At 44.7% G+C, this 23,494-nt stretch overlaps 2 protein-coding genes and 1 long non-coding RNA gene across 12 annotated transcripts in view; all 3 read left to right on the forward strand.

The window, feature by feature from the left end:
* The window catches only part of LOC129856955 (PHD finger protein 20-like protein 1), a 35,501-nt gene extending 14,000 nt beyond the window's left edge, over positions 1-21,501 (forward strand). For 7 of the 10 annotated variants that reach the window (XM_055924749.1, XM_055924755.1, XM_055924757.1 and 4 more), the window contains 9 exons: positions 1,276-1,440; positions 4,458-4,531; positions 4,718-4,828; positions 5,350-5,449; positions 6,704-6,899; positions 7,085-7,246; positions 7,517-7,700; positions 17,715-17,916; positions 19,564-21,501. In XM_055924749.1, the coding sequence (XP_055780724.1) occupies positions 1,276-1,440; positions 4,458-4,531; positions 4,718-4,828; positions 5,350-5,449; positions 6,704-6,899; positions 7,085-7,246; positions 7,517-7,700; positions 17,715-17,916; positions 19,564-19,706 (1,337 nt within the window). In that variant the 3' untranslated portion in view covers positions 19,707-21,501. The remainder of the gene's footprint in view (positions 1-1,275; positions 1,441-4,457; positions 4,532-4,717; positions 4,829-5,349; positions 5,450-6,703; positions 6,900-7,084; positions 7,247-7,516; positions 7,701-17,714; positions 17,917-19,563) is intronic. The other 3 variants (XM_055924754.1, XM_055924756.1, XM_055924751.1) reach the window with 2 other exon arrangements.
* Positions 8,933-11,766, forward strand: LOC129856959 (uncharacterized). The gene is made up of 3 exons (XR_008759836.1): positions 8,933-10,445; positions 10,795-10,838; positions 11,311-11,766. It is a non-coding gene; the product is annotated as an uncharacterized LOC129856959 (long non-coding RNA).
* A 611-nt stretch (positions 21,502-22,112) lies between the features above and the next one.
* Positions 22,113-23,494, forward strand: part of LOC129856778 (thyroglobulin-like) — an 83,381-nt gene continuing 81,999 nt past the window's right edge. The window contains exon 1 of the mRNA XM_055924495.1: positions 22,113-22,179. Coding sequence (XP_055780470.1) covers positions 22,113-22,179 — 67 coding nt within the window. The remainder of the gene's footprint in view (positions 22,180-23,494) is intronic.

Here is a 23,494-nt window from a genome sequence, read left to right on the forward strand (position 1 = left end):
GAATCCAAGCAGCGCTGTACGTTTAGTTCAGGTGTTGTATCTTAATGTTTCTCCGAGGGCTCCTGCTGTTGTGAATCCAAGCAGCGCTGTACGTTTAGTTCAGGTGTTGTATCTTAATGTTTCTCCGAGGGCTCCTGCTGTTGTGAATCCAAGCAGCGCTGTACGTTTAGTTCAGGTGTTGTATCTTAATGTTTCTCCGAGGGCTCCTGCTGTTGTGAATCCAAGCAGCGCTGTACGTTTAGTTCAGGTGTTGTATCTTAATGTTTCTCCGAGGGCTCCTGCTGTTGTGAATCCAAGCAGCGCTGTACGTTTAGTTCAGGTGTTGTATCTTAATGTTTCTCCGAGGGCTCCTGCTGTTGTGAATCCAAGCAGCGCTGTACGTTTAGTTCAGGTGTTGTATCTTAATGTTTCTCCGAGGGCTCATGCTGTTGTGAATCCAAGCAGCGCTGTACGTTTAGTTAAGGTGTTGTATCTTAATGTTTCTCCGAGGGCTCCTGCTGTTGTGAATCCAAGCAGCGCTGTACGTTTAGTTCAGGTGCTGTATCTTAATGTTTCTCCGAGGGCTCCTGCTGTTGTGAATCCAAGCAGCGCTGTACGTTTAGTTCAGGTGTTGTATCTTAATGTTTCTCCGAGGGCTCCTGCTGTTGTGAATCCAAGCAGCGCTGTACGTTTAGTTCAGGTGCTGTATCTTAATGTTTCTCCGAGGGCTCCTGCTGTTGTGAATCCAAGCAGCGCTGTACGTTTAGTTCAGGTGTTGTATCTTAATGTTTCTCCGAGGGCTCCTGCTGTTGTGAATCCAAGCAGCGCTGTACGTTTAGTTCAGGTGTTGTATCTTAATGTTTCTCTGAGGGCTCCTGCTGTTGTGAATCCAAGCAGCGCTGTACGTTTAGTTCAGGTGTTGTATCTTAATGTTTCTCCGAGGGCTCCTGCTGTTGTGAATCCAAGCAGCGCTGTACGTTTAGTTCAGGTGTTGTATCTTAATGTTTCTCCGAGGGCTCCTGCTGTTGTGAATCCAAGCAGCGCTGTACGTTTAGTTCAGGTGTTGTGTATAGTATGTTGTCAGTGAATGACCAGTCCATTTGTATAGATTATTGTAAACATATATATTTAAGACGAGACATAAGCTGGTACTTAATCGATCCTCAAAGGGGGAGTTTAATTTCCCCAGCCAATACACACACCACCAATAAATACATTAGAGAAAGATAAACAGACGTTAGAAGTAGCACTGGTCAACACATCATAAAAACACAATCTGTGTTTTCTCACCTGCAGGTTATTCTGACTACGATGACATGTCCCTGTCCTTCCTGGAGCGATCTACGGCGTCTACTCTTCACCGCTCCTCCACCTCCTTCACTTTCCCCTCCTCCTCCTCCTCCACCACCAAACATTACCAGTACCCCCGCGCCATCCTCTCCGTCGACCTGACCGGAGAGAGTGAGTGGGAATAGCCTGACAAGGGGGCGTCTTTTCTATGAAATGAATGCGTATACACACATATGTATATCAACCAATCACATTTCATCTTTACACGAATGTGCTGTTCAAATTGATGAACTCACACATAGTGTTTTTATTGTTCTTCATCACACGTCATTACTCTGAATCAGACATCATGTTGACCCAATATTGCTGTAGAATGTTGCTGTAGGATTGTGCTGTAGAATTGTGCTGTAGAATGTTATTGGGTAAAGAGAAGTATCCCATCTCCTTTTTTCTAGGTTGACATTTTGAGGGACTATTTACTAGTTATCAGTTTTAGTTTGAAGATTGTGTCAGTAGTTCTGCTAGAAATGAATCCTGGGGTCCCTCACAGAGTTCCCTAACACAGTCCCACTCTTAACCATCACCCATAACTTACCATCTGAAAGGAAGAGATGTGTACCTTACATGAATGTACAGTTTTCATCATAATGTTGGACATGAAATCAAACAATACAAGTCATTTAGCTTCACATCATGTTTATTGAAGTGTTTCCATATGAATTCATGAGACTGTGGGATGTTCCCCTCACATAGGCAACAGCAGAAAACCACTGAAGGTGCTGTGGTTATTGTGATCGTCGTAGATCCAGTAGCCTGAGAAGAGACTCGTGGACCGTGTCCCCTTTCTCCAACTCTAGATCCAGTAGCCTGAGAAGAGACTCGTGGACCATGTCCCCTTTCTCCAACTCTAGATCCAGTAGCCTGAGAAGAGACTCGTGGACCATGTCCCCTTTCTCCAACTCTAGATCCAGTAGCCTGAGAAGAGACTCGTGGACCTTGTCCCCTTTCTCCGACTCTAGATCCAGTAGCCTGAGAAGAGACTCGTGGACCATGTCCCCTTTCTCCAACTCTAGATCCAGTAGCCTGAGAAGAGACTCGTGGACCTTGTCCCCTTTCTCCAACTCTAGATCCAGTAGCCTGAGAAGAGACTCGTGGACCGTGTCCCCTTTCTCCAACTCTAGATCCAGTAGCCTGAGTAGAGACTCGTGGACCGTGTCCCCTTTCTCCGACTCTAGATCCAGTAGCCTGAGAAGAGACTCGTGGACCATGTCCCCTTTCTCCAACTCTAGATCCAGTAGCCTGAGAAGAGACTCGTGGACCGTGTCCCCTTTCTCCAACTCTAGATCCAGTAGCCTGAGAAGAGACTCGTGGACCGTGTCCCCTTTCTCCAACTCTAGATCCAGTAGCCTGAGAAGAGACTCGTGGACCGTGTCCCCTTTCTCCAACTCTAGATCCAGTAGCCTGAGAAGAGACTCGTGGACCATGTCCCCTTTCTCCAACTCTAGATCCAGTAGCCTGAGAAGAGACTCGTGGACCTTGTCCCCTTTCTCCGACTCTAGATCCAGTAGCCTGAGAAGAGACTCGTGGACCATGTCCCCTTTCTCCAACTCTAGATCCAGTAGCCTGAGAAGAGACTCGTGGACCTTGTCCCCTTTCTCCAACTCTAGATCCAGTAGCCTGAGAAGAGACTCGTGGACCGTGTCCCCTTTCTCCAACTCTAGATCCAGTAGCCTGAGTAGAGACTCGTGGACCGTGTTCCCTTTCTCCGACTCTAGATCCAGTAGCCTGAGAAGAGACTCGTGGACCATGTCCCCTTTCTCCAACTCTAGATCCAGTAGCCTGAGAAGAGACTCGTGGACCGTGTCCCCTTTCTCCAACTCTAGATCCAGTAGCCTGAGAAGAGACTCGTGGACCGTGTCCCCTTTCTCCAACTCTAGATCCAGTAGCCTGAGAAGAGACTCGTGGACCGTGTCCCCTTTCTCCAACTCTAGATCCAGTAGCCTGAGAAGAGACTCGTGGACCATGTCCCCTTTCTCCAACTCTAGATCCAGTAGCCTGAGAAGAGACTCGTGGACCGTGTCCCCTTTCTCCAACTCTAGATCCAGTAGCCTGAGAAGAGACTCGTGGACCATGTCCCCTTTCTCCGACTCTAGATCCAGTAGCCTGAGAAGAGACTCGTGGACCATGTCCCCTTTCTCCAACTCTAGATCCAGTAGCCTGAGAAGAGACTCGTGGACCGTGTCCCCTTTCTCCAACTCTAGATCCAGTAGCCTTGGAAGAGACTCGTGGACCGTGTCCCCTTTCTCCAACTCTAGATCCAGTAGCCTGAGAAGAGACTCGTGGACCATGTCCCCTTTCTCCAACTCTAGAATCGCTGCATTGGATAGATAATGTTTGTCCTTTTCATTCCACTGACCGAACCACATAATAGACTGGCCATTCTTCTACTAAAGTACAGACAACCCCTTGGAGGTTTTGTTATCCATGACAGTGAATCTGAAGAAGTAGATCCCTCTCACTGGTGCTGTGAAGATACCTGCATCATAGGAGACGCAGGGAGACATCAGCACTGTTCATGTCACTGGAGCCCATGCCCCAGACCGACAGAACAGCAACACCAGCAGAGCCACAGCAGCCTTCATTCTGGACTTAATACCTCCTCAGAATGAATGTAGTCTACTGTGATCAGTGGCCTTCTATATTTCACATTGGGGAAGCCAACAGTACTTGGGAAATTTAGAAACATCGCCAGGGACTGTTATCTAACAGTGTCAACTGGGTCCAATTTGGGGTTAAACTGTTGTTGTTTTTTAAGGTTCTGACAGGTGTTTACGCCCCCCTAGCCTTTATTCAGCCTTTCAGTATTGGAATAGACTGGTATATTACTCTGTGGTGATCACACTTGGTATTTAGATAGAAAACTGTCAACTAAGTTAACTTTAGGTGTTGCTTTGCTGAAGTTCTCACAATTATATGACATCAAGATATATGTTGTAAAGAATGTGAGCATTGTGTTTACACTTGTTTTTATTCTCGCTCCCCTCTCTCCCTCTCCCCCTCTCTCTCCCCCTCTCTCCCTCTCTCTCTCCCCCTCCGCCCTCTCTCACTCCCCCTCCGCCCTCTCTCCCCCTCTCCCCCTCTCTCCCCCTCTCTCTCCCCCTCTCTCTCCCCCTCCGCTCCCTCTCCAGACCTGTCAGACATAGACTTCCTGGAGGACTCGACCACAGAGAGCCTGCTGTTTAGTGGAGATGAGTACAACCAGGTAGGGTTGTCACGATACTACCATTTGTTTCTGGAAACATAGAAAACAGGAAGCAGACTGGACTCCATGGTCCTTTAGGATCCTCCTCTATGTAATAGATTGTGTGTTATGGCTTAGGAAATGTATAGATGTGAGACGCAGGGTGACAACATGACTAAGGGGGTTTGTTTTGAACCCTCCGACCAGGACTTTGACTCTTTGAACATGGAGGACTTCCAGGAGGAGGATGAGGATGGTACCCAGGAGATCGTCCGCTGTATCTGTGAGATGGACGAGGAGAATGGATTCATGATTCAGGTACTGGACTGACTGAAGTCCTCAGACTAGTGTTATGTCTGAGGTGGGGTTGGAAAATTCCAGTCACTTGTGGTGTAAATTCAACACCAGGGACACCTGAAGTTAATATTAAATGAATCACTCTTTAGTGTCAGTTAACTGGGGATTTTACAACAAATACATGTACAAAGTACAAGTCTGCCACAAGCTCCGCCTGGGCGTTCCCTTCAGTCCTCCAATATGGACCTCCTGAGTGGCGCAGTGGTCTAAGGCACTACATTGCAGTGCTAGAGGCATCACTACAGACCCTGGTTCGAATCCAGGCTGTATCACAACCGGCCATGATTGGGAGTCCCATAGGGCGGCGCTCGTCCGGGTTTGGCCGGGGTAGGCTGTCATTTGTAAATAAGAATTTGTTCCTAACTGACTTGCCTGGTTAAATAAAGAAAATGTGTTATACATGTTTCAGACCTGTGTTCAGATAGTATTTGTGTCCACCTAAACACACATTCATTCATTCTCTCTTTCTCTGTGTGTTTCAGTGTGAGGAGTGTATGTGCTGGCAGCACAGTGTGTGTATGGGGCTTCTGGAGGATAGCATCCCGGACCAGTACATATGTTACATCTGCAGAGACCCTCCAGGTAACACCATACCCTACACTCCCCTAACCACAGATCTAGGATCAGATTACTCCCCAACCTAAACCATTAGGGGGATGAAAGATGATCTCACCCTCTGTCAGTGGTTAGAGGCAACTTTTAGCCTGATCCCAGATATGTTGTCTCCTTCTATCGCCTGGTCTCAGATCTGTTGTCTCCTTCTATTGCCTGGTCTCAGATCTGTGGTCTCCTTCTATTGCCTGGTCTCAGATCTGTGGTCTCCTTCTATCGCCTGGTCTCAGATCTGTGGTCTCCTTCTATCACCTGGTCTCAGATCTGGTGTCTCCTTCTATCGCCTGGTCTCAGATCTGGTGTCTCCTTCTATCGCCTGGTCTCAGATCTGTTGTCTCCTTCTATCGCCTGGTCTCAGATCTGGTGTCTCCTACCGCCTGGTCTCAGATATGTTGTCTCCTCCTACCGCCGGTCCCAGATCTGTTGTCTCCTATTGCCTCCTATTGCCTGGTCCCAGATCTGTTTGTGCTCTTGACAGCTCCATTGATGTCATTGTCAAGCCAAACGTGACCATGAGTGACAAGGAGTTGGTATGATAGCACAAATCAAATGTATTTATAAAGTCCTTCTACATCAGCTGATATCTCAAAGTGCTGTACAGAAACCCAGCCTAAAACCCCAAACACCAAGCAATGCAGGTGTAGAAGCACGGTGGCGAGGAAATACTCCCTAGAAAGGCCAGAACCTAGGAAGAAACCTAGAGAGGAACCAGGCTATGAGGGGTGGCCAGTCCTCTGGCACTCAGGTTAGGCAACTTCTACCTACCCTATACAATTTACAAACAAGACTGGCGCTCAGGCTAGGCAACTTCTACCTACCCTATACAATTTACAAACAAGACTGGCGCTCAGGCTAGGCAACTTCTACCTACCCTATACAATTTACAAACAAGACTGGCGCTCAGGCTAGGCAACTTCTACCTACCCTATACAATTTACAAACAAGACTGGCGCTCAGGCTAGGCAACTTCTACCTACCCTATACAATTTACAAACAAGACTGGCGCTCAGGCTAGGCAACTTCTACCTACCCTATACAATTTACAAACAAGACTGGCGCTCAGGCTAGGCAACTTCTACCTACCCTATACAATTTACAAACAAGACTGGCGCTCAGGCTAGGCAACTTCTACCTACCCTATACAATTGACAAACAAGACCAAGATATTCCTACATTATTATTATCATCAACATCCTGACATGTCCATTTGTTTTTGTTGTTTAGGTCAAAGGTGGAGTGCCAAATATCTCCATGACAAAGACTGGTTGAACAAGGGTCAGATGTACGGCTTGTCCTTCCTCTCGGAGAACTACTCTGAGCAGAACTGTAAGACCAGCGTGTCCACCCATCAGCTGTTAGCAGACGTGTTCAGTGTCAACAACGTCCTTCACGGACTACAGCTGAAGATGGACATACTACAGTAGGTCACCATTCAAAACGTAGGGAGACGTTTTTATCACACCTAAAGAAAACTGTGACACTCATTATCTGTAGTACGGGTTCTGGTCAAATCTAGTGCACTATAAAGGGAATAGGGTGCTATTTGAAACGGATCCATGATCATTTGGAGTCTAAATGAACCATTACTTCCTTGTCCACCTATAGGAACAAACACAATCCCAATTTGCACTTCTGGGCTCGGTCCTGGGTGAACTCTGACGAGGACCAGCCCATGGGCGGTCTCCCTGACTGCATCCACTTGACAGACAACTCTCTGAACAACCACACCTCCTCCAAGACTGACACTTACATCACCAGCGAACACAGGTACACGTTCAGCTGTCTGTGTAATACCTGTTTGTAGTAGCGATGGGCACTGGTATGGAATCAAACATTATCACCAGCGAACACAGGTACAGGTTCAGCTGTCTGTGTAATACCTGATTGTAGTAGCGATGGGCACTGGTATGGAATCAAACATTATCGATACTGTGTTGAATTAGTGAAATTGGTGCCCGTCACTAGTTTACACTGTGTTCATAATGTATTTTATTGATCGTTGTCTAGTCTTTGTAATGACTCTTCTCTGCTCTACAGCTACCAGAAACCCCCCAGCCCCGGACAGCTGGAACACTGGCTCTCTACAGACCGACCGGCTGCAGACCCCCACGGCTCTAACAGCCAGGAGGGAGGAGGGGTGGGGGCGGACCTGGTGGTGGCTTATACTAACCCCGCCTCCCACTCCACCCACTTCACAGCCAAGGAACAGGAAGTAAGAAAGGTGTTGTTGATCTTCATTGTCTCTTGTTTGTTTTTAAGACGATCACTTCATTCATCAGTTTTACATCAGGTCCATCTGGGATGTAGCTTCATCCTCTCCTAAAGACAATACACTACATGGAGAGGTAGGAACAGGGGACTGTTTATCTCAACCTAAAGACAATACACTACATGGAGAGGTAGGAACAGGGGACTGTTTATCTCAACCTCTCCTAAAGACAATACACTACATGGAGAGGTAGGAACAGGGGACTGTTTATCCCAACCTCTCCTAAAGACAATACACTACATGGAGAGGTAGGAACAGGGGACTGTTTATCTCAACCTCTCCTAAAGACAATACACTACATGGAGAGGTAGGAACAGGGGACTGTTTATCCCAACCTCTCCTAAAGACAATACACTACATGGAGAGGTAGGAACAGGGGACTGTTTATCTCAACCTCTCCTAAAGACAATACACTACATGGAGAGGTAAGAACAGGGGACTGTTTACCCAACCTCTCCTAAAGTCAATACACTACATGGAGAGGTAGGAACAGGGGACTGTTTATCTCAACCTAAAGACAATACACTACATGAAGAGGTAGGAACAGGGGACTGTTTAAAGACAATACACTACATGGAGAGGTAGGAACAGGAGACTGTTTATCTCAACCTCTCCTAAAGACAATACACTACATGAAGAGGTAGGAACAGGGGACTGTTTAAAGACAATACACTACATGAAGAGGTAGGAACAGGGGACTGTTTATCTCAACCTAAAGACAATACACTACATGAAGAGGTAGGAACAGGAGACTGTTTATCTCAACCTCTCCTAAAGACAATACACTACATGAAGAGGTAGGAACAGGAGACTGTTTATCTCAACCTCTACCTAAAGACAATACACTACATGGAGAGGTAGGAACAGGGGACTGTTTATCTCAACCTAAAGACAATACACTACATGGAGAGGTAGGAACAGGGGACTGTTTATCTCAACCTCTACCTAAAGACAATACACTACATGGAGAGGTAGGAACAGGGGACTGTTTATCTCAACCTAAAGACAATACACTACATGGAGAGGTAGGAACAGGGGACTGTTTATCTCAACCTCTACCTAAAGACAATACACTACATGGAGAGGTAGGAACAGGGGACTGTTTATCTCAACCTCTCCTAAAGACAATACACTACATGAAGAGGTAGGAACAGGAGACTGTTTATCTCAACCTCTACCTAAAGACAATACACTACATGGAGAGGTAGGAACAGGGGACTGTTTATCTCAACCTCTCCTAAAGACAATACACTACATGGAGAGGTAGGAACAGGGGACTGTTTATCCCAACCTCTCCTAAAGACAATACACTACATGAAGAGGTAGGAACAGGAGACTGTTTATCTCAACCTCTCCTAAAGACAATACACTACATGGAGAGGTAGGAACAGGGGACTGTTTATCTCAACCTAAAGACAATACACTACATGGAGAGGTAGGAACAGGAGACTGTTTATCTCAACCTCTCCTAAAGACAATACACTACATGGAGAGGTAGGAACAGGGGACTGTTTATCTCAACCTAAAGACAATACACTACATGGAGAGGTAGGAACAGGAGACTGTTTATCCCAACCTCTCCTAAAGACAATACACTACATGGAGAGGTAGGAACAGGGGACTGTTTATCTCAACCTCTCCTAAAGACAATACACTACATGGAGAGGTAGGAACAGGGGACTGTTTATCCCAACCTCTCCTAAAGACAATACACTACATGGAGAGGTAGGAACAGGGGACTGTTTATCTCAACCTCTCCTAAAGACAATACACTACATGGAGAGGTAGGAACAGGGGACTGTTTATCTCAACCTCTCCTAAAGACAATACACTACATGGAGAGGTAGGAACAGGGGACTGTGTATCTCAACCTCTCCTAAAGACAATACACTACATGGAGAGGTAGGAACAGGGGACTGTTTATCTCAACCTAAAGACAATACACTACATGAAGAGGTAGGAACAGGGGACTGTTTAAAGACAATACACTACATGGAGAGGTAGGAACAGGGGACTGTTTATCCCAACCTCTCCTAAAGACAATACACTACATGAAGAGGTAGGAACAGGGGACTGTTTATCTCAACCTAAAGACAATACACTACATGAAGAGGTAGGAACAGGGGACTGTTTAAAGACAATACACTACATGGAGAGGTAGGAACAGGGGACTGTTTATCTCAACCTCTCCTAAAGACAATACACTACATGGAGAGGTAGGAACAGGGGACTGTGTATCTCAACCTCTCCTAAAGACAATACACTACATGGAGAGGTAGGAACAGGGGACTGTTTATCTCAACCTAAAGACAATACACTACATGAAGAGGTAGGAACAGGGGACTGTTTAAAGACAATACACTACATGGAGAGGTAGGAACAGGGGACTGTTTATCTCAACCTCTCCTAAAGACAATACACTACATGGAGAGGTAGGAACAGGGGACTGTGTATCCCAACCTCTCCTAAAGACAATACACTACATGGAGAGGTAGGAACAGGGGACTGTTTATCTCAACCTCTCCTAAAGACAATACACTACATGGAGAGGTAGGAACAGGGGACTGTTTAAAGACAATACACTACATGGAGAGGTAGGAACAGGGGACTGTTTATCTCAACCTCTCCTAAAGACAATACACTACATGGAGAGGTAGGAACAGGGGACTGTTTAAAGACAATACACTACATGGAGAGGTAGGAACAGGAGACTGTTTATCCCAACCTCTCCTAAAGACAATACACTACATGGAGAGGTAGGAACAGGAGACTGTTTATCCCAACCTCTCCTAAAGACAATACACTACATGGAGAGGTAGGAACAGGAGACTGTTTATCCCAACCTCTCCTAAAGACAATACACTACATGGAGAGGTAGGAACAGGGGACTGTTTATCTCAACCTAAAGACAATACACTACATGAAGAGGTAGGAACAGGGGACTGTTTATCCCAACCTCTCCTAAAGACAATACACTACATGGAGAGGTAGGAACAGGAGACTGTTTATCCCAACCTCTCCTAAAGACAATACACTACATGAAGAGGTAGGAACAGGGGACTGTTTAAAGACAATACACTACATGGAGAGGTAGGAACAGGAGACTGTTTATCTCAACCTCTCCTAAAGACAATACACTACATGAAGAGGTAGGAACAGGAGACTGTTTATCTCAACCTCTCCTAAAGACAATACACTACATGGAGAGGTAGGAACAGGGGACTGTTTATCCCAACCTCTCCTAAAGACAATACACTACATGGAGAGGTAGGAACAGGGGACTGTTTATCCCAACCTCTCCTAAAGACAATACACTACATGAAGAGGTAGGAACAGGGGACTGTTTATCTCAACCTCTCCTAAAGACAATACACTACATGGAGAGGTAGGAACAGGGGACTGTTTATCCCAACCTCTCCTAAAGACAATACACTACATGGAGAGGTAGGAACAGGGGACTGTTTATCTCAACCTCTCCTAAAGACAATACACTACATGGAGAGGTAGGAACAGGGGACTGTTTATCTCAACCTCTCCTAAAGACAATACACTACATGGAGAGGTAGGAACAGGGGACTGTTTAAAGACAATACACTACATGGAGAGGTAGGAACAGGGGACTGTTTATCCCAACCTCTCCTAAAGACAATACACTACATGGAGAGGTAGGAACAGGGGACTGTTTATCTCAACCTCTCCTAAAGACAATACACTACATGGAGAGGTAGGAACAGGGGACTGTTTATCTCAACCTCTCCTAAAGACAATACACTACATGGAGAGGTAGGAACAGGGGACTGTTTATCCCAACCTCTCCTAAAGACAATACACTACATGAAGAGGTAGGAACAGGGGACTGTTTAAAGACAATACACTACATGGAGAGGTAGGAACAGGGGACTGTTTATCTCAACCTCTCCTAAAGACAATACACTACATGGAGAGGTAGGAACAGGGGACTGTTTATCCCAACCTATCCTAAAGACAATACACTACATGGAGAGGTAGGAACAGGAGACTGTTTATCTCAACCTCTACCTAAAGACAATACACTACATGGAGAGGTAGGAACAGGGGACTGTTTATCCCAACCTCTCCTAAAGACAATACACTACATGGAGAGGTAGGAACAGGAGACTGTTTATCCCAACCTCTCCTAAAGACAATACACTACATGGAGAGGTAAGAACAGGGGACTGTTTACCCAACCTCTCCTAAAGACAATACACTACATGAAGAGGTAGGAACAGGGGACTGTTTATCTCAACCTAAAGACAATACACTACATGAAGAGGTAGGAACAGGGGACTGTTTATCTCAACCTCTCCTAAAGACAATACACTACATGGAGAGGTAGGAACAGGGGACTGTGTATCTCAACCTCTCCTAAAGACAATACACTACATGGAGAGGTAGGAACAGGGGACTGTTTATCTCAACCTAAAGACAATACACTACATGAAGAGGTAGGAACAGGGGACTGTTTATCCCAACCTCTCCTAAAGACAATACACTACATGGAGAGGTAGGAACAGGGGACTGTTTCTCAACCTCTCCTAAAGACAATACACTACATGGAGAGGTAGGAACAGGGGACTGTTTATCTCAACCTCTCCTAAAGACAATACACTACATGGAGAGGTAGGAACAGGGGACTGTTTACCCCAACCTAAAGACAATACACTACATGAAGAGGTAGGAACAGGGGACTGTTTATCCCAACCTCTCCTAAAGTCAATACACTACATGAAGAGGTAGGAACAGGGGACTGTTTATCTCAACCTCTCCTAAAGACAATACACTACATGGAGAGGTAGGAACAGGGGACTGTTTATCTCAACCTCTCCTAAAGACAATACACTACATGGAGAGGTAGGAACAGGGGACTGTTTATCCCAACCTCTCCTAAAGACAATACACTACATGGAGAGGTGGGAACAGGGGACTGTTTATCCCAACCTCTCCTAAAGACAATACACTACATGGAGAGGTAGGAACAGGGGACTGTTTATCTCAACCTCTCCTAAAGACAATACACTACATGAAGAGGTAGGAACAGGGGACTGTGTATCCCAACCTCTCCTAAAGACAATACACTACATGAAGAGGTAGGAACAGGGGACTGTTTATCTCAACCTAAAGACAATACACTACATGGAGAGGTAGGAACAGGGGACTGTTTATCCCAACCTCTCCTAAAGACAATACACTACATGGAGAGGTAGGAACAGGGGACTGTGTATCTCAACCTCTCCTAAAGACAATACACTACATGGAGAGGTAGGAACAGGGGACTGTTTATCTCAACCTCTCCTAAAGACAATACACTACATGAAGAGGTAGGAACAGGGGACTGTTTATCCCAACCTAAAGACAATACACTACATGAAGAGGTAGGAACAGGGGACTGTTTATCTCAACCTCTCCTAAAGACAATACACTACATGGAGAGGTAGGAACAGGAGACTGTTTATCCCAACCTAAAGACAATACACTACATGAAGAGGTAGGAACAGGGGACTGTTTACCCCAACCTAAAGACAATACACTACATGAAGAGGTAGGAACAGGGGACTGTTTATCCCAACCTCTCCTAAAGTCAATACACTACATGGAGAGGTAGGAACAGGGGACTGTTTAAAGACAATACACTACATGGAGAGGTAGGAACAGGGGACTGTTTATCTCAACCTAAAGACAATACACTACATGAAGAGGTAGGAACAGGGGACTGTTTATCTCAACCTCTCCTAAAGACAATACACTACATGGAGAGGTAGGAACAGGGGACTGTTTATCCCAACCTCTCCTAAAGACAATACACTACATGGAGAGGTAGGAACAGGGGACTGTGTATCCCAACCTCTCCTAAAGACAATACACTACATGGAGAGGTAGGAACAGGGTACTGTTTATCCCAACCTCTCCTAAAGACAATACACTACATGAAGAGGTAGGAACAGGGGACTGTGTATCCCAACCTCTCCTAAAGACAATACACTACATGGAGAGGTAGGAACAGGGGACTGTTTATCTCAACCTAAAGACAATACACTACATGGAGAGGGAGGAACAGGGGACTGTTTATCCCAACCTCTCCTAAAGACAATACACTACATGGAGAGGTAGGAACAGGGGACTGTTTATCTCAACCTCTCCTAAAGACAATACACTACATGGAGAGGTAGGAACAGGGGACTGTTTATCTCAACCTAAAGACAATACACTACATGGAGAGGTAGGAACAGGGGACTGTGTATCCCAACCTAAAGACAATACACTACATGGAGAGGTAGGAACAGGGGACTGTGTATCCCAACCTCTCCTAAAGACAATACACTACATGGAGAGGTAGGAACAGGGGACTGTTTATCTCAACCTCTCCTAAAGACAATACACTACATGAAGAGGTAGGAACAGGGGACTGTTTATCTCAACCTCTCCTAAAGACAATACACTACATGGAGAGGTAGGAACAGGGGACTGTTTATCTCAACCTCTCCTAAAGACAATACACTACATGGAGAGGTAGGAACAGGGGACTGTTTATCCCAACCTCTCCTAAAGACAATACACTACATGGAGAGGTAGGAACAGGGGACTGTTTATCCCAACCTCTCCTAAAGACAATACACTACATGGAGAGGTAGGAACAGGGGACTCTGTATCTCAACCTCTCCTAAAGACAATACACTACATGGAGAGGTAGGAACAGGAGACTGTTTATCTCAACCTCTCCTAAAGACAATACACTACATGGAGAGGTAGGAACAGGGGACTGTTTATCTCAACCTCTCCTAAAGACAATACACTACATGGAGAGGTAGGAACAGGGGACTGTTTATCTCAACCTAAAGACAATACACTACATGGAGAGGTAGGAACAGGGGACTGTTTATCTCAACCTCTCCTAAAGACAATACACTACATGAAGAGGTAGGAACAGGGGACTGTTTATCCCAACCTCTACCTAAAGACAATACACTACATGGAGAGGTAGGAACAGGGGACTGTTTATCTCAACCTCTCCTAAAGACAATACACTACATGGAGAGGTAGGAACAGGGGACTGTTTATCCCAACCTCTCCTAAAGTCAATACACTACATGGAGAGGTAGGAACAGGGGACTGTTTATCCCAACCTCTCCTAAAGACAATACACTACATGGAGAGGTAGGAACAGGAGACTGTTTATCCCAACCTCTCCTAAAGACAATACACTACATGGAGAGGTAGGAACAGGGGACTGTTTATCCCAACCTCTCCTAAAGACAATACACTACATGAAGAGGTAGGAACAGGGGACTGTTTATCTCAACCTCTCCTAAAGACAATACACTACATGGAGAGGTAGGAACAGGGGACTGTTTATCCCAACCTCTCCTAAAGACAATACACTACATGAAGAGGTAGGAACAGGGGACTGTTTAAAGACAATACACTACATGAAGAGGTAGGAACAGGGGACTGTTTAAAGACAATACACTACATGGAGAGGTAGGAACAGGGGACTGTTTATCTCAACCTAAAGACAATACACTACATGAAGAGGTAGGAACAGGGGACTGTTTATCTCAACCTAAAGACAATACACTACATGAAGAGGTAGGAACAGGGGACTGTTTATCTCAACCTAAAGACAATACACTACATGAAGAGGTAGGAACAGGGGACTGTTTATCTCAACCTAAAGACAATACACTACATGAAGAGGTAGGAACAGGGGACTGTTTATCTCAACCTAAAGACAATACACTACATGAAGAGGTAGGAACAGGAGACTGTTTATCCCAACCTCTCCTAAAGACAATACACTACATGAAGAGGTAGGAACAGGGGACTGTTTATCTCAACCTAAAGACAATACACTACATGGAGAGGTAGGAACAGGGGACTGTTTATCTCAACCTAAAGACAATACACTACATGGAGAGGTAGGAACAGGGGACTGTTTATCCCAACCTCTCCTAAAGACAATACACTACATGGAGAGGTAGGAACAGGGGACTGTTTATCTCAACCTAAAGACAATACACTACATGAAGAGGTAGGAACAGGGGACTGTTTATCTCAACCTAAAGACAATACACTACATGAAGAGGTAGGAACAGGGGACTGTTTATCCCAACCTCTCCTAAAGACAATACACTACATGGAGAGGTAGGAACAGGGGACTGTTTATCCCAACCTCTCCTAAAGACAATACACTACATGGAGAGGTAGGAACAGGGGACTGTTTATCTCAACCTAAAGACAATACACTACATGAAGAGGTAGGAACAGGGGACTGTTTATCCCAACCTCTCCTAAAGACAATACACTACATGGAGAGGTAGGAACAGGGGACTGTTTATCCCAACCTCTCCTAAAGACAATACACTACATGAAGAGGTAGGAACAGGGGACTGTTTATCCCAACCTCTCCTAAAGACAATACACTACATGGAGAGGTAGGAACAGGGGACTGTTTATCCCAACCTAAAGACAATACACTACATGGAGAGGTAGGAACAGGGGACTGTTTATCTCAACCTCTCCTAAAGACAATACACTACATGGAGAGGTAGGAACAGGGGACTGTTTATCCCAACCTAAAGACAATACACTACATGAAGAGGTAGGAACAGGGGACTGTTTATCTCAACCTCTCCTAAAGACAATACACTACATGGAGAGGTTGGAACAGGGGACTGTTTATCCCAACCTAAAGACAATACACTACATGGAGAGGTAGGAACAGGGGACTGTTTATCTCAACCTCTCCTAAAGACAATACACTACATGAAGAGGTAGGAACAGGGGACTGTTTATCCCAACCTCTCCTAAAGTCAATACACTACATGAAGAGGTAGGAACAGGGGACTGTTTATCTCAACCTAAAGACAATACACTACATGAAGAGGTAGGAACAGGGGACTGTTTAAAGACAATACACTACATGGAGAGGTAGGAACAGGGGACTGTTTATCCCAACCTCTCCTAAAGACAATACACTACATGAAGAGGTAGGAACAGGGGACTGTTTATCTCAACCTAAAGACAATACACTACATGAAGAGGTAGGAACAGGGGACTGTTTATCTCAACCTAAAGACAATACACTACATGAAGAGGTAGGAACAGGGGACTGTTTATCCCAACCTCTCCTAAAGACAATACACTACATGGAGAGGTAGGAACAGGGGACTGTTTATCTCAACCTAAAGACAATACACTACATGAAGAGGTAGGAACAGGGGACTGTTTATCTCAACCTAAAGACAATACACTACATGAAGAGGTAGGAACAGGGGACTGTTTATCCCAACCTCTCCTAAAGACAATACACTACATGGAGAGGTAGGAACAGGGGACTGTTTATCCCAACCTCTCCTAAAGACAATACACTACATGAAGAGGTAGGAACAGGGGACTGTTTATCTCAACCTCTCCTAAAGACAATACACTACATGGAGAGGTAGGAACAGGGGACTGTGTATCTCAACCTCTCCTAAAGACAATACACTACATGGAGAGGTAGGAACAGGGGACTGTTTATCCCAACCTCTCCTAAAGACAATACACTACATGGAGAGGTAGGAACAGGAGACTGTTTATCTCAACCTCTCCTAAAGACAATACACTACATGGAGAGGTAGGAACAGGGGACTGTTTATCTCAACCTAAAGACAATACACTACATGAAGAGGTAGGAACAGGAGGTGCCCATGGAGTTAAGTGCACAACGGCAAGCCGTGGTATCTAGGGTTTGATACATGTAACCCCTCCGAGTTGCCAGCTCACTTCCGGGACAGATTTTTCCTGTCAGACCCGGGATTCAAACTGGCAACCCTCTCTTTGCTCTCTCGCCTCTCTAACCACTAGGCTACTGGCTTTTTAATTTTTTAAATATATATAACTGTAAAATGTGTTGATCAATTTTGATTTGATTTTTGTGGTTGAGTTAATGCTGTGTGTTGTCAACAGAAGACAACTGCCCTGGCTGTGCCAGGCTCCCTGGCTGTGCCTGGCTCCCTGGCTGTGCCTGGCTGTCTGAACGAGAGGGGACCAGACTCAGTGGAACATGCCAGGAACTGTCTCCAGTGGCAGATGAACCTCCTCACTCACATAGAAGATGTGCAGAACCAGGTGGCAGGCAGGATGGACCTCATAGAGAAGGAGCTTGATGGTAAATTGGGTGGTCTAGAGAAGGAGCTTGATGGTAAATGGGGTGGTCTGGGTGGTCTAGAGAAAGAGCTTGATGGTAAATGGGGTGGTCTGGGTGGTCTAGAGAAGGAGCTTGGTGGTAAATGGGGTGGTCTGGGTGGTCTAGAGAAAGAGCTTGATGGTAAATGGGGTGGTCTGGGTGGTCTAGAGAAGGAGCTTGATGGTAAATGGGGTGGTTTGGGTGGTCTAGAAAAAGAGCTTGATGGTAAATGGGGTGTTCTGGGTGGTCTAGAGAAGGAGCTTGATGGTAAATGGGGTGGTTTGGGTGGTCTAGAAAAGGAGCTTGATGGTAAATGGGGTGGTCTGGGTGGTCTAGAGAAGGAGCTTGATGGTAAATGGGGTGTTCTGGGTGGTCTAGAGAAGGAGCTTGATGGTAAATGGGGTGGTTTGGGTGGTCTAGAAAAGGAGCTTGATGGTAAATGGGGTGGCCTGGTGGTCCAATAAATACACTGTCCTATCATATACACTAATAATACACTGCCCTATCCTATACACTAATAATACACTGCCCTATCCTATACACTAATACTACACTGTCCTATCCTATACACTAATACTACACTGCCCTATCCTATACACTAATAATACACTGTCCTATCATATACACTAATAATACACTGTCCTATCTTATACACTAATAATACACTGCCCTATCCTATACACTAATAATACACTGTCCTATCCTATACACTAATAATACACTGCCCTATCCTATAAACTAATACTACACTGTCCTATCCTATACACTAATAATACACTGTCCTATCATATACACTAATAATACACTGCCCTATCCTATTGACTAATAATACACTGTCCTATCCTATACACTAATAATACACTGCCCTATCCTATTGGCTAATAATACACTGTCCTATCCTATACACTAATAATACACTGTCCTATCCTATACACTAATAATACACTGCCCTATCCTATACACTAATAATACACTGTCCTATCCTATACACTAATAATACACTGTCCTATCCTATACACTAATAATACACTGCCCTATCCTATACACTAATAATACACTGCCCTATCCTATAAACTAATAATACACTGTCCTATCCTATAAACTAATAATACACTGTCCTATCCTATAGACTAATAATACACTGTCCTATCCTATACACTAATAATACACTGTCCTATCCTATACACTAATAATACACTGTCCTATCCTATAAACTAATAATACACTGTCCTATCCTATAGACTAATAATACACTGCCCTATCCTATACACTAATAATACACTGTCCTATCCTATACACTAATAATACACTGTCCTATCCTATAAACTAATAATACACTGTCCTATCCTATAGACTAATAATACACTGCCCTATCCTATACACTAATAATACACTGCCCTATCATATTGACTAATAATACACTGTCCTATCCTATACACTAATAATACACTGTCCTATCCTATTGACTAATAATACACTGTCTCATCCTATAGACTAATAATACACTGTCCTATCCTATTGGCTAATAATATCAAAGCAGTGGGAGGTAATGGCCCCATTGTAAATTAAGGAGGAACTGGTTCTTAACTTATTAGATCCTAACCGTGTCTCTCTCTCTGCGTCCCTCAGTGTTGGAGAGCTGGCTGGACCTCAGTGGGGAGTTGGAGCCTCCGGACCCCCTGGCCAGGCTGCCTCAGCTTCAACACCGCATCAAGCAGCTCCTCACAGACCTGAGCAAGGTGCAACAGATGAGCACCCTGTGTTCTGTCTGAGTCTGGCCCGGGTTAGCATGGCAACAGCACTAGGCATCTGGTGTCTTCACAGAGGAGAGTCCTATCCAAACCCAGGGTGAACCCCGTCCTCTCTCTCTGGCACCGAAGGACACCGTCTGCTGTTGTCCATAAACTGTCAAACTGAGCACACCTCCTCCTCCTAGACAGACTGTGGGAGGGAAGCTTCAGTTGGATCAATACAAGGGGGATGAATGGATGTATAGAGACCAACAGGAAAGAGTTGAGTCCAGTGGACTCTTGGTATTAGAAAGAAGAGTGTTTTGAGTTGGAGTAACTGACAAGTATTGAGTTTGACGAAATGGGACTTCTGGATGAAAAGTACCAGTTTAATACAGTGTTAGTTTGTAGGGCCCAGAATGTTTTTTTGTTTTAACTCAGACTTCCTGTTATGAAGTTCCCGCAACGGTTTCATAACCAGGGAGGGTTTGTCCACCAGGAAGGAGGGTTTGTCCACCAGGAAGGAGGGTTTGTCCACCAGGAAGGAGGGTTTGTCCACGTACATTAAATTGTTCACACGCATTCTATGATATAGCTGAAATTCAATTTAATTAAATGAGATTATTAAAATGCAATGAGATTACCTCATCATGGGCCCGTCTCAAATAGAACCCTATTCCCTTTATAGTGCACTACTTTAGACCGTAGTACACTATAGTATGTAGGGAATATAGGGGTCCATTTGGGAAACATCCCATCACTCTCTTGCCTCAGTAGGAGGAGAGCTGTAGAAGCCGTGCTTGTGTGATATGAGTTAATGCAAAAACTAAATCACCATGGTGATTGTTAGATGATATTGTAGCAAGCTTTAACCTGCCAGAAATCTGTTCTGTTCTGGAAGCGTGGTCTGAAACTAGTTTGAGATGTTTTAACATTTCCAGTTCCCCCTCAAGTTCACACTATGGTTAGTTGGTTTGTTAAAAAACCAGTGCTGACATCAGTCATTTAGCGACTGAATTCTGATTTCATTTCAGGAATCTATTGCCACCTTTTACAATCATTAACTTTCATTCTCTTATGTGCCAAGTCTGAAAGTATGACCCACCAAGTTTACAATGTTATCGTTCTCACTGATTCAACATGGGATGAGTATATTTTACTGGTGTATATAATGAACCCAATCCACAGACAGACATACGACTGTGTGTCTTCAGGATATCTCCATGACAACCACGAAATGGCCTTGATGTCACGGGACATCTGTGGCACGTTTGTCTCTGTGTGTGTATACGTCCCGAAATGGCACCCTATTCCCTATGTAGTGCACTACTTTTGACCAGAGCCCTATGGAGCCTGTTCAAAAGTAGTGCGCCGTGTAGGGAATAGGGTGCCATTTGGGGACGTTACCTCTGTCTGTGGGGTTTTTGATGCTTTCAGTGCGGCCCCAGTATGGCTGCTACATCACATAACACCACAATGTCTTCTAAGTGGACACGTTTGAAGCTAAATTGCCAGCTGGATGTAAATGTGTATTAAAAAGCAATGTGTTGATTGCTGTTGTTGGGTCATTTTATGTACAGTTTCTATGACTGTAAAGAGGAGGAAACATCTATAGAAGACATAAGAGGATAAAATATACTTGAAGAAAAATGACTGTTTATTTAGCGTTTCTATGAACCTGTATAAAAAGTGTTTTAGAACCAGCCGCTAGGGTATAAAACAAAGTAGATTTTTATTGACATATACCAGCTGTACATTAAGAGTTTATTTAAGACCGGTTCTTTATGTGATTTACTACATGTACAATGCCATTAAAAAAGATATTCTGGATATTTTATATCTCGTCTTACAGTTATTATTTTAAATTATATATTACAAAGTTGCTGTGTGTGTGTTATACTGTTACACATTCAATTGTTAATTTGTGTTGTCTGTTGCTGGCCTTGTTTTCCATGTTTTATGTCATTTGACTTCAGAAACCTGTCGTCCGTTGGCTCTTGAAAGAGCATCGTCCTGAAGGTGCAAGTCATGTTCACCTGGGTCGTATTTATTAGTGTAAACTGTAGAAAAATGTTTTGCAACGTAAACAACAGGTTCTTATTGGACAGATTCAGATAGTCCCTCTGACGTTTCTGTCCGTTTTCTTCCGATTTGGTTTCTAGGTTTCTAATGCATCCCAGGTCAAGTCTTGCATGAGCAACTCCTCCCTTCTGATGGCCCTCAGAGTCTCAGGCTTGGCTGCTCCCACTAGAATGTTCCAGAACTTCCATTGTTCCAAACACACCTGAGTGTTCCATGTTTGGCAAGTGAGGACCACGTGTCACACACTCCTTCCTGAGTGCGGTGACTACCTAGGGGAGGATGACATTGCAGATAACACTGATGGTATAAATCCAGAGGTTTAGTCCCAGTCTCCTCACAGTTCAACGGACGGACAGATTGAGGAAGATGATGAGCCTGGTTGAGATCTTCATACTGCTGTGCTGCCTCTGTCTGTCTGAGGGGAAGATTTCAGGTAACACCGTCCTTAGGGCTCTTAGTTTATCTTGGATTTTTGAATATTTTAAGTTATTTTAAGCTGTAATTTAAACCTCTTATTTCGGATGATGCTTTTTCTATGTTTATCATTATTTGTATATCTTGTATATCCACTATATATTCAAAACTATGTAGACTTCAAATTAGTGGATTCGGCTATTTCAGCCTGTATAAAATCAAGCACACCGCCATGCAATCTCCATAGACAAACATTGACACTAAAATGGCCTTACTGATGAGCTCAGTGACTTTCTCTCTCAGTGACCGTCATAGGATGCCACCTTTCCAACATGTCAGTTTGTCAAATCTCTGCCCTGCTAGAGCTGCAACGGTCAACTGTAAGTGCTGTTATTGTGAAGTGGAAGCGTCTAGGAGAAACAACGGCTCAGCTGTGAAGTGGTAGGCCACACAAGCTCACAGAACGGGACCGCCAAGTGCTGAAGCACGTAGTGCAAAAAAAATCTTGTGTCCTCGGTTGCAACACTCGCTACCGAGTTCCAAACTGCCTCTGAAAGCAATGTCAGCACAATAACTGTTCGTCGGGAGCTTCGTGAAATGTGTTTTCATGGCCGAGCAGCCGCTCACAAGCCTAAGATCACAATGCCAAGCCACGGCTGGAGTTGTATTACGCTCGCCGTCATTGGACTCTGGAGCAGTGGAAACATGTTCTCTGGAGTGATGAATCACGCTTCACCATCTGGTAGTCCAACGGACGAATCTGGGTTTGGTCCTACCTACCACAAAGCATAGTGCCAACTGTAAAGTTTGGTGGAAAAGGAATAATTGCCTGGGACTGTTTTCATGGTTCAGGCTAGGCCCTTTAATTCCAGTGAGGGGAAAGCTTAACGCTACAGAAAACAATGACATTCTACACGATTCTGTGTTTCCAACTTTTGTGGCAACAGTTTGGGGAAAGCCCTTTCCTGTTTTTCAGCATGACAATGCCATCGTCCCTATAGAAATGGTTTGTCAAGTTCAGTATGAAAAAACTTGACTGGCCTGCACAGGTTCCTGACCCCATCAAACACCTTTGGGATGAATTGGAAAGCCGACTGCGAGCCAGGCCAAATCGCCCAACATCAGTGCCCGACCTCACTAATGCTCTTGTGGCTGAATGGATGCAAGCCCCCACAGCAATGTTCCAACATCTAGTGGAAAGCCTTCCCAGAAGAGTGGAGGCTGTTATAGCAGCAAAGGGGGGGACCAACTCCATAATGATATCCTTGATTTTGGAATGAGGTGTTGGACGAGCAGGTGTCCACACACTTTTGATGATGTAGTGTATTTATTAT

This window comes from Salvelinus fontinalis, chromosome 6 (assembly GCF_029448725.1).
Source record: "Salvelinus fontinalis isolate EN_2023a chromosome 6, ASM2944872v1, whole genome shotgun sequence".
NCBI classification, from domain to species: Eukaryota; Metazoa; Chordata; class Actinopteri; order Salmoniformes; family Salmonidae; genus Salvelinus; species Salvelinus fontinalis.